This window comes from Plecotus auritus (assembly GCF_963455305.1).
Source record: "Plecotus auritus genome assembly, chromosome: 4".
NCBI classification, from domain to species: domain Eukaryota; kingdom Metazoa; phylum Chordata; class Mammalia; order Chiroptera; family Vespertilionidae; genus Plecotus; species Plecotus auritus.
Genome location: NC_137775.1, coordinates 26008681 through 26020686, shown reverse-complemented (window position 1 = coordinate 26020686; position 12006 = coordinate 26008681). Strand labels below are relative to the sequence as shown.

The window sequence follows — 12006 nt, the reverse complement described above, 5'->3', positions numbered from 1 at the left end:
TGGTGCAGTTCACAGCCCAGTGGCACAGGCTCACTAAAATACTAGAATGCTTCCCCTCCAAGAGTTCCTTTACCTGTCATACCATGCCTGGCTTTCAACAAAAATTACAAAGCATACTAAAAGGCAAAAGGCACAGTTTGAAGAGACAGAGCCAGGATCAGAACTGTCTCAGATATGGCCATGATGTTGGAATAATCAGACCAGGAATGTAAAACAGTTATGATGAGTATGCTAAGGGCTCTCCTGGATAAAGTAGGCAGCATGTAAGAACAGGTGGCAATGCCAGCAGAGAGGTGGAAATCCTAAGAGAGAACCAAATAGACATACTAGTGAGAAACCAGTAACAGAAATGAAGAATGCATTTGATGGGGTGGATGCCTAGCTCAATCTCTATGCTTGAGGCTATGTCAGTAGAATATTCCAAAACTGAAAAGCTAGGACTGAAAAAGAGAGGACAGAGTATCCAAGACTGTGGGACAACTGCAAGAGGTGTAACACACGCCTGCCTAGTGGGAATAACAGAAGGGAAAGAGAGAGAAAAGAACAGGAGACATTTTTGAAGAAATGGTATGAACCACACATAGTGGGGACTTGTTTGGAAACAAGAAAGTTGTTCAGGGGAGAAACAGCTCTGGTAACAGGATTTTCTGTTGCTCCTGGCTCTACTGTTCTATTCTACCATTGGCTTCTCCAACCACTCATTATCTCTTCTCCCGACCTCATGATTTCTGCTGCCCTAGTGGCTTTTGTTGTGTCTTCTCTCCATGAGATACTGCTCCTACAAAAACTGTATACATTTTCCATGTGTTGTGCATTCACACTCTGAAAGAGAAAGGATTGCATTGAGTCCAGTGTTATTAAAGTCCTTATTTGGCCAGACTTTAATGCTGGGCTGCATCATGGACTTACTTAGGCTTCCTCGAGTCCACTTTTCTGTGTCCATGGTAGTAGGGTCACATGTCCAGTTTTCTTTAGAAAAGACACTCTCCTAAGCTTCCTGGGTCATCTGTCTTCCCAACCTCTCCACTTGTAAGTCTAAAAGGCACTTCCAGGTTAAGATGGTAAAAACTGAACCATGAGTTTTTACCAAACCCAAATGTACTCTACTTGAAGTACTCCATGTCTCAGTTAAGATTACCCCCTCTATCCAGCTGTTCAGGCTAAAACCTAGGATTCGTTTGGATTCCTCTCTCTCTCACTTTGCATCAACTCCATCAGCAAGTTGTACTGTTGTCTCAGCCTCTGCAGTCTATTCTGAATTTTTCCACTCCCATCACAACTCTAGGCCTCCAGGTCTCTCATCCAGACTCCCTACTGCAAATACCTTGTAACTAGGCTCTGCTTTCACTGTTTCCTCCCCCCAACTCCATCCCTCCTCAGAGAAGCCAGAGAGACCTTTCTGAAGTTGAAATCACATCTTGTCACTACCACTTAAAACCCTTCAATTGTGCCCTAGCTGGTTTGGCCGACGATTCTGGTCAAGGGCATATGCCCGGGTTGCGGGCTTGATCCCCAGTAGGGGGTGTGCAGAAGGCAGCTGATCAATGATTCTCTCTCATCATTGATAGTTCTGCCTCTCTCTCCCTCTCCCTTTCTCTCTGAAACCAATAAAAATATATTTTTTTAAAAGAGAAAAAGAAATCATTCCCAAACTCTTTAAAAAATAAACACCCTTCACTTGTAACCAGCGTAAAACCAGAACCCTCAGCATAGACATCTGCCTCCCTCTGTGGCCTCACCTCCTCCACTACAGCCACACTGACCTCTCCCTATCCATCAAGCACACCAAGGTTCATTCCCCAAAACTCAGCAGGATTGCCTCATTTTATCATTTAGTTCTCAGTTGAAATTCTAAGCCATCAGACAAGCCTTCTCTAACTACCCCAGGCTGAAAAAGACACATGAAACCTGTGTCCCAGCTCCCACATCTCTTTCTGCCTCTCCATCTTTAGGGTGTGACTTGCACAGGTGACCTCTCTGCCTCCAGCCTTCAGATCCACATTCCAGGCAGGAAGAAGAAAAAGGAAGATAAACTTTTCCAGAAATATCCAGCTGACCATTTGTTTCTCCAACCAAAATAATAGAAAGAGGAAGAACAGATGCTTGCTAGGCACACAGCTGTTGCTGTCTGCCACGCATGGTTTCATGTTTTCTATGCTATTGTTGCAGCATTTCCTCTTTGAGATATATTTATGAATTCTTAAAACGGTGATAGAACTTATTCATTAAATACCTAGAATAATATGTGTCAATTTGTCATATTAAATTTTTTGTTAAATATTCCTAATGGTTCCTAAGTAATATATGCATAGAGTATATTTTGAAATAATAAGGGGTTGTCACTATCAAATTGCTACAGCAAACTCACTGATCTTTAGTAACTTCCCCTCCCCTTCTACCCCCAGATGAATATACTAGTAAGTAGGTACTTGGAAGAAAGCCACTTTTAAAATCATCTTTGTAACGTATGTTTATTCAACTGCCACTATGCACACAAAGCACACCAACAGCAGCAAGGTCGTATTTTGTAACAGTGCATTTGGCGTAATGTGGGCTGTTCAGAACATGCATGACAGGCCCTTCTCTTCAGTACCTGGTACAGGGCATCTTCTTTTTATCAATAAAAGAAGATTACAGCCCTAACTGGTTTGGCTCAGTGAATAGAGTATTGGCAGGTGGACTGAAGGGTCCCAGGTTCGATTCTGGTCAAGGGCATGTACCTTGCTTTGCAGGCACATCCCCAGTGGGGGACGTGCAGGAGGCAGCTGATCAATGTTTCTCTCTCACCGATGTTTCTAACTCTTTATCCCTCTCCCTCTCCCTTCCTTTCTGTAAAAAAATCAATAAAATATATTTTTTTTAAAAAAAGAAGATTACAATAAAGTCTATCATATTATTGTGAGATGCAACACACAAGGGTGTTTACATCTGTGTGCCCTGGAGAGGTTTTGATGTTGCATTTTAAAAGATAGCAGTTAGGATAATTACTGAAGTAGTAGGATGGGTGTGAATAATGCATGATCCAGCATACACTAAACATTGCCATCTGTAATGAAGGATCATAGCAGTAAAAAGTATCTTGTGTGTTTCCTTCACACTCTATAAACATTTTGTTAGAGAATCAGAGTGTAGTAAGAGTGAGTTAGAGGAAATACACTATTATAGTCCCAGCTAGTTGTTAATCTCAGGTTGGCTTCTTCCTCTAACAGTCTAGTCACCCCTGAGCTATTTATTTAGATCAGTTATTCTCTCTCCAGCTGTATATTAGAGCTAATTGGGGAACTTGTAAAAATACTGATATTCGGGTCCTACCCCAAAAATTCAGGGTTGGGCCTATGATATTTTTTAAAGGCCTTCCAAGGGATGCAAATGTCCATCCAATATGGGAACCACTGGTTTAGATGGTTGTAGTGGGAATTTGACTCAGAGTAGTTGCTCTGGAGACAATATGCTATATAATAAAAGGCTAATATGCAAATCAACCCAACGGTGGAATGACTGGTCGCTTTGATGCACACTGACCACCAGGGGTTAGATGCTCAATGCAGGAGCTGCCCCCTGGTGGTCAGTGCGCTCCCACATGGGGAGCACTGCTCAGCCAGAAGCTGGGCTCACAGCTGGCGAGCACAGTGGCGGGGGGCGGGAGCCTCTCCTGCCTCCTCAGCAGTGCTAAGGATGTCCAAGGGAGAGCGGGCCTAAACCATCAGTTGGATATCCTCTGAGGGCTCCTGGACTGCGAGAGGGTGCAGGCCAGACTGAGGGGACCACCCCCCTCCAAGTTCACAAATTTTGTGCACTGGGCCTCTAGTAGATTAATGACTTTTCAAAGCAGAATATATGTAAGCATCTCTGATCTATATCATTTCTTCTTTCCATTGTTACAGCTAATTGAAAATAAATAGGATTTCCTTATAAGTCCCATAGATAAGCATAGCTTATTGACCTGAACAAATTATAATTTCGTGCTCATGCAGCGCTTGGCACTTATACTTTCATTTACACTTAGTGAGAATTGCTGAGTGTTAATAGCCATTTCCACATTGGAGAAGCATTCTTATTCTTAACTAGAATGAATCCTGATTATTATTGTAATTTTTGAGCTATCCTTTGGTTACCTAATGAGGAGGTAAGGGGGTGGCATATGTTTGTTTCTCCAGGATCTTACATTTAAACAATCATAATTGATTTTCAATAGAGGGTTAGGAGATGGGAAACCTTTGGTTCATCACAAACTGAGTTAGTCACTTGATTAAGGTCATATAGTCATCTTGATAAACCTGTACAATAAGGCCAATATTTGCCACTAATTTATTTCATGCATATCAAGAGCAATCTTATTAACTAGTGTTATTAAAGTGATTTACAACCCATGGAAAAAATAACTTGCAAATGTCTTCATAGTTTAGAGTCATTACCTAAGCATCTTATTGGTAACATTTTTTACTGGTATTTTTTGTGTTAGCTCATTCAAGCAATTATCAAAATGGTGGTGTTCTTCACTGATATCCTCTTAAAGGGCTCATGTTAATAGCTGCCTTCATAGTTCCTAGAGCTATTCTAAAGGAAGATAAAAGGACTAAAAGTCAATTGTTTCTTGTTGGCAGTTTTCTGAGTATTAGTTCACAGTTTATAAAAGTTTGTTTAAATTAAACAAATTTGGATTTTTGTAATCTAATATTGCTTTAGTTTATCCTGAAAAGCTTCATGAATATAGTATTATTCAGTACTAACCAATTCTAATATTTGTTATTGACATTCAAAAAAATCCATCCTGCCTATATGGATTTATCATAGTAAGATCTGAGCTCTGCTTGCATGTAAGACTGAAGCAAGTTATGAGATATCACATTTGTACTTAATATGGCTTAGTAGTTAGTGCCTTTCACACCTGTAGCCTTCATTGTAGAGCAGGGGAAAAAATTCGGGAATAGTTTTGATAGTCTGTTTATCATTGCTGACATCTTGCCATAGTTAGTTGTATAATAATTATATTAGAGCTACAGTGGGTTCAAGGCTAAGATTCTGAAAGTTTTATAGTTCCTCAAGTAGTCATCAAAAGTGTTGTTCTGTCTGTTCCAGAAATATGAAATACTTTCGTTTTATAATTTGATAAAACAACATATACCAAGTACATGATGTTGAAGTCTGGTTTAAAGCTGTATAGTGTATAGTCTTGGCTGGGATTTAATTTTTTTTAAAGCCTGATATAATAGAATTGGTGAACATAGTAATGTGAGGATTTCAAAGCAAGAGGCTCAAGGAAACTTGGAATATAAATGGAATAGTAAAGTTACGTTGTTATGAGACCAATGGAATTATGGCCAGTGAGGCCCTACTAAGTTATATTATGAGACAGCAAGCTATGGGGATTATTTCTATTTTCCTGGGTTCAAATCTTAATTCTGTCACTAGCTTTGCAATCTGGGGCAGATTAGTCATCCTCTTTATGAATCAGTTTCCTCATCTGTAAAATGATCATCTTAATAGCCTTAATGGAGTGGTTGTGAAAAATGAGTTAATGTATACAAAAGGCTTAGAAAAGTGCCTGGCACATTTCCCCTCAGACCTTACCAGGCCTTCAACTTCACAGAATTTATGTTATTAGAAATAAAGGCCTCAGATGGTCATATTTGATTTTATATATGGGTATAATAGCGACAGTTTCATTTTACATTGTGTAAACTTATATGCTAAAGTCCGGCTAACACAACTGGCTCATCAACATTTGCATGTCTTTTAGATACTCCCAGCCCCTACATGAAGAAATAGCATTGCATAAGCATCTGAAGCACAAGAATATTGTCCAGTATCTGGGTTCTTTCAGTGAGAATGGTTTCATTAAAATCTTCATGGAGCAGGTTCCAGGAGGTAAGAGATGTTTTTTTTTCCTTTAAAAACTACAAATTTCTAGGGCCTTGAAGAGGAGTAAACCTGAATGGGATTTACAGGTTTACAGGTCTTAATTGGTCTGAGTTAAAAGAAAAGTTAGCCACATTGCATTACCTTCCATTTTATTAGAAAACATAAGTATCTGAAATAATTTTAATATCAATCATTGTGACTTGGATTAAGGTTAGCAAATGAATGGCTTTTTACTACTTACTACTTGATAATGAGCATCTTCAGAGCAAGGACACTTGCCTCTTCATATATGAGCCCTTGTATCAGTACAGTTCCTGCACCACTGTAAATAACCAATAAATGTTAGCTTAAATTAGTGTTACTTTATTAATGTACTTAAAGAACTCATTTGGATTAAGATTTTATCCGCTGTTTTTCCCTACTTTACAGGAAGTCTTTCGGCTCTCCTTCGTTCAAAATGGGGCCCATTGAAAGACAATGAGCAGACAATTGGGTTTTATACAAAGCAAATACTCGAAGGATTAAAATACCTCCATGACAATCAGATAGTTCACCGGGATATAAAGGTAGGATGAATTGGGATTCATTTTTGTATGTTCCTTATTGGGTAATTGTTTTATTTGCAAAAACCATGTTATGTTATGGGTATTAACTTAGAATGGTGAATAAATAAATCTTAGAAATAGAAATAGAAGATATTGCTCTGTCTTGAATCAGTTATTGATGTTCATATCTTACCTATGTAAGGAATAAACTCCTTAACTATGTTCAACCAGCAAAGATAGAGCTTCCACTATGTGCCTGGCACTGTTCCGTGTGAGTTTTGGCACAGCAGAACAAAATGAACAGGAGGATGGTCCCTGCTTCTGGGAATTTAGAGGCTGGTTAATCTTTGTATCCTTGCCCATGGTATCTGCTCAGTAAATATTTATTGAATCAATGAATAAATGATTAGAAGGAAAAAAGAACCCTAACTGATTTGGCTCAGTGGATAGAGCATCGGCCCGAGGACTGAAGAAGCATCTGGGTTTGACTCCGGTCAAGGGCATGTAGCTTGGTTGTGGGCTCGATCCCCGAAAGGGTTATGTAGGAGGCAGCTGATCAATGTTTCTCTTTCATCAGTGTTTCTAACTCTCTATCTCTCTCCCTTCCTCTCTGTAAAAAAATCAATAAAATATATTAAGAGAAAAAAGAAATCTTCGTTTCTCACAACCATCACATATTCATGGATTAAACTAATATTAGAAAACTTAGTAGATTCTCTTTAAAATGCGAATATTCAGAACTAAATTTCTGACAAAGGCTGGACTATGGAAAGTAAATATTTTTACCCTAAAATCAACCCAAATGCCTATTTATTTGTGATATATCTTATTATTCTGGAAAAATAAGTAAAACAACATAGAAAAGAAAGTAAAGTGACTGGGGAATTGTGACTATCATAATTGAACTTATTATACATGTACCATGCATAGACAACCCCTGCTGTCTGTAAACTGTAGCAAGCTCTAACTAACCATGTTTGACCTTGTGACCCAAGCGGCAATTGTGGACAACTGATAACATATGAACAAAAATGGTGTCAAGAACTCCTTGTTGAGATTAACTATTAATGAAGAATACAGAATTCGTGTCCTTGTTTGCTCTAAGGACACCTTTTCTTATTGGATTTGCGAGCCAACAATACACAGGATTGGAAGAAATGTCATGTTTTTTATTAAAGGCCTCTCTTTTGTAGGGTGACAATGTGTTGATTAATACCTATAGTGGTGTTCTCAAGATCTCTGACTTCGGGACATCAAAGAGGCTTGCTGGCATAAACCCAAGCACTGAAACTTTTACTGGTATGTTTTTGCAATGATGATACAGATCTTATGTAATTAAAGAAATAATTGCTGTGTTTGAGCATAATGTAAGAGATAAATTTAGTTGTCCTCGCAAATACTAATGTTGATATCTTTTGATGATTACTGAAAAATAATATACAGAATTTGATCTGGCCCTTTTCTCATCTTGTATTTATATGACCTATTCAGTCTCCTTACTTAATGCTACTGAAGATTTTTTTTTTTAACTCTTCATTTGTTCGTTTTTCTTTTCATGTCATTACTTCTCTCCTGTTTGGCCTACAATCAATAGAACTCTGACAAGATTTTTTAAAAACATTTTTCAGCCTAACCTCTCTGTGATTCTTACTCATACCTTAATCACTTCCCTTGTGGCCTATGAATTCCCTCTTTTCTAATCTGTTTACTCCCCGTGATGCATTCCCCTGCTCACAACATAAATAACTGCAGGATTTCAGTCCCTTTCAATCCTGAAAGAGGAAGTGACTCACCAACTCAGAAGTGGGGTGGGGAGAGAGCTTTCCTCCGAGGTTAGGCAATGCAACCACTGCGTGGCCTTTAGAGCAAAGTCCTGGGAGGGCGGAGAAACAGGGGCTTCTAAAAAGGCAGCAGTGGCCAAGAGGAAATCGAGGCTCAGAGAGATTCATGACTACCATGTATAGACTGTACCGGGAGGCCTCTGAAACCTCAGCCCTGCTCTCCATTCCAAGTTCTTAGCACTCCATTCTGCTATTTCTCGTGAAGTATTATTATTAGGAGAGAAAGATTTGGGGGGGGGGGGGGGAAGATAATGAATTAAGCAAAATGGCCAGATGTCCCCATTTCTTAGTTCTGTGAGGTAGGTGGTAGTACCTCCATTTTTCAGATGAGGAAATTGAGAGAAAAGGGACATCGAAGTCACAACAGTTTATAAATGATAAGGCTCAGATTTTTTTTTAATCTACCCTTTGCTCTCTGCTTTGACCTTCTTGCTTCAGTCAGTATTTCTCTCCACCTTGCTGAAGTATCTATTCTGGAAGCCTGGAAGGGGGAAAAGAGAGAAATTCCATATGCTTTTTCCTCAGAACATCCCATCAGTGACACCTCTGGCCTAGTTCCTACTCTCACAGCAACGGGAATTTCAGGGTAAAGAGTTAAACACATTTAGAATGCATTTTTTTTTTTTTTTTAGCAAAATTGGTTCTAATTTATTAGTAACTTTACATGTATTTACGTTTCTTTTTCTCATTCAATCTCAGTTTGGCAAGAGACATTTTAGATGCTTCCAATACTCAGTAACTTCTGAGAGGAAAATCCCTACTTTCAGACACTTTATTTGGGCAAGATGTTAATTTAATATCTCCTGATAATCTTGAAAACATTTTTTGTTCGTTCTCGAAGGAGTTCTAGTCAAGTGGTCATCCAGAGCCCTGTGCTTGTACTTCTCTCAGTGGCCTCCCGTGGTGACACGTATGATTCATGTGCTGAGTCTGTCTCCAGCGCTGGTCAGGAAGGCTGGGTGTGCGGACCTGGATTCTCAGCAGTAGGCCTCAGAACTAGCCACGTCCCTGGTGCTTAGTCAGCCTCTGATGAACTGTGCTGAGACCTCGGTCCATTTCACCGCCTGGTCATGTGATGAGAGGGAAGGCAGCAGCAACCACCATCTATAGAGTGTATACCCAACTGTGCTAAGTGCTTTATATATGTTATTTCACTGAAATTATTATATCATCCCTAATCCTTAGGTATTATTATCCCAGTTTAGGGTGAGAAAATTAAGGTTCAAAGAGGTTAAGTAGCTTGCCCAAGGTCACAAAGCTAGTCAGTCATAGAGCTACGCTTCAAACTAGACGTAACATGCTGAATGGAATTAATTAACTCCTCCTCAGACCTGTTCCACCCACACTTTTCCCCATCACAGTTAATGGCCACTCCAAACTTAGAATTATCCGTGGTGCGTCTCTTTTCTCACACTCCAATCCATCAGGGAAACCTATTGGCTCTACCTTCAAAGTGTGTCCAAAATTGGAATAGTTCCTCACTGCCTCCACTGCCACCTGCATTTCTCACCTGCGTTACCTCAATAACTTCTCCCTGCTTCCTCTCTCTCTCTTTTTATAAAAAAAATATATATTTTATTGATTTTTTTACAGAGAGGAAGGGAGAGGGCTAGAGAGTTAGAAACATCAATGAGAGAGAAACATTGATCAGCTGCCTCCTGCACACCCTCTACTGGGGATGTGCCTGCAACCAAGGTACATGCCCTTGACCAGAATAGAACCTGGGACCCTTCAGTCCGCAGGCCGACTCTCTATCCACTGAGCCAAACTGATTAGAGCCCTGCTTCCTCTCTTGCCCTCTATGTCCATCCTCAACCCCAGCTATATCACTCAGAGACCGCAGTGGCTTGCTACTTCTTTCACAGAAAACAAACATCAAAGTCCTTACAGTGGTTGACAGTTTGGAATTGGTCACCATTTAGACCTCATTTCCTACTCTTCCCCCTTGCTCACTCTGTCCCAGAAACTTAGGCCTTCCTACATTTCCTTCATTGTGCTGCTGGGCCTTTGCACATGCTTTTCCTTCTGCTACAACACTCTTCTCCCAGCCGTCTGCATGGCTAAGTCTCTCTCCTTCAGATCTTAACTCAGATGTCATCTCAGTGAGGCCCTCCCTATTTGCATGGTAGCCCTCCCTGGGCACATCTGTTACCCTTTCTTACTCTTTTTTTTGGGGGGGGGAGGTGGTTGTCATAATACATAACTTTCTAACATACTATGCAATTTACTTATTTATTATGCTGTAATTTATTGTCTATCTCCCACTGCAAAAATGTCAGCTTCACAAGCCCAGGGATTTCGGTCTATTTACTCTGCAGCTATATTCTAAATGCCTGGAACAGTGCCCAGTCCACAGTAGGCCCTTAATATGGAACTGCTGGACATATGAATGAATGGATACAGTGTGATGTCAAAATTTAAGCTTGTAGCTACTAAGCTGTAGTGGCTCCCCAGACTGGCTTGCAGCTTCGTTATCCAGCTCTGTAAATCTCTTTATATAAAATATTATGTGTCATGCATTTTGTGGAGTGAAGGGAGCAGATGTGAACACATGACCAAACCTGTTTTTATTGCCACTTGCTCAAGGGGGGATGATTAAATACAATTGGCAGGTAGCGCTCTTTGAAATATCTGATGAATAAAAACATTGCATAATTTATTATTAAGATATTACCTGAATTGTCCAATTCTTTTCAATTCGTATATTGTTGATCAGTTGTGATGCCTACTCAGATATTAAAACATCTCAAATTCTCTCATTCATTCTACTTTAGACCCAGAGATAACAGAAAGGAGCAGTAGGCTTCATAACATATTTTTTAAAGACCACTTGATTTAATTTATATCATAAAACACGATCACTTGTGGGGGAAGCTATAAAGGAAGATAAATCACAGTACTTTTCTCCCAAGTATAGGTGACTTGAGGAGTGTGGCTACCTGATCCTTGCCTGGTGAAATGCTTCCGTCCAGGAATTTTGCTGATTTAATCTGAGAGCAGACATGTGCAGTTGTATCTGAACATGAACTTGAGCTACTGCTATGTAATGATGAGGTCTGGAGGATAAACCTGCCAACATAACAATACTAAATTAATTGGGAAAAGTAATAGACTTTATTTGTTTTTATGACAACAGCCTGTTTCTAGCTCATGACAGTAGTAGCTTTCATAGGAACAACTTAGAGGGATTTTGCATAGCAGTTTTCACCTACAAATCATGCACAAGGCATTTGTAAGAGGTGTTGTCTGTATTTATCAAAATGTCTATCATTGGTTATGAATCAGAAAATACTGAAGTAGCACTTTTGGCAAATGCCTCAAGATTTGAAATAATTCAAGATGGCATCGTGGAGGAGTTCTATTTGCTGATTATATCATTTGTATGAATATATCAGAAGCAGGGGATGTGGCAATAATCTGTTTCTCTTCCCACTCTGTCCTCATTGCTCGACTTTGGGGAATCACTGCAGCAGGTGTTAGAAACACAAATCCAGCCTCTCACTTGAGCCAGTGATACAACTGCAGTTGAGTGTTTATCAGAGACATACCAGACCAGAACTAGAACCACGGGATCTTGGCTCCCCACTTAACTGGGCATGCAGCAGGCAGCTGATCAATGATTCTTTCCATCATATTGCATTCTTAAATTCTCTGATTCTTTATATAAAATATCCTCTTTTTTCATTTTATTCTTCACTCTGTATCTGGTGATTTGTCTGTACTGATGGCTCATGGCCTGTCTTTGACCTGTTAAACCC

General features: G+C 39.7%; 1 protein-coding gene across 1 annotated transcript in view; it reads left to right on the top strand.

The window, feature by feature from the left end:
* MAP3K5 (mitogen-activated protein kinase kinase kinase 5) overlaps positions 1–12006 on the top strand; it is a 167488-nt gene that overhangs the window by 122919 nt on the left and 32563 nt on the right. The window contains exons 16-18 of the mRNA XM_080665978.1: positions 5741–5868; positions 6292–6428; positions 7601–7706. Coding sequence (XP_080522104.1) covers positions 5741–5868; positions 6292–6428; positions 7601–7706 — 371 coding nt within the window. The remainder of the gene's footprint in view (positions 1–5740; positions 5869–6291; positions 6429–7600; positions 7707–12006) is intronic.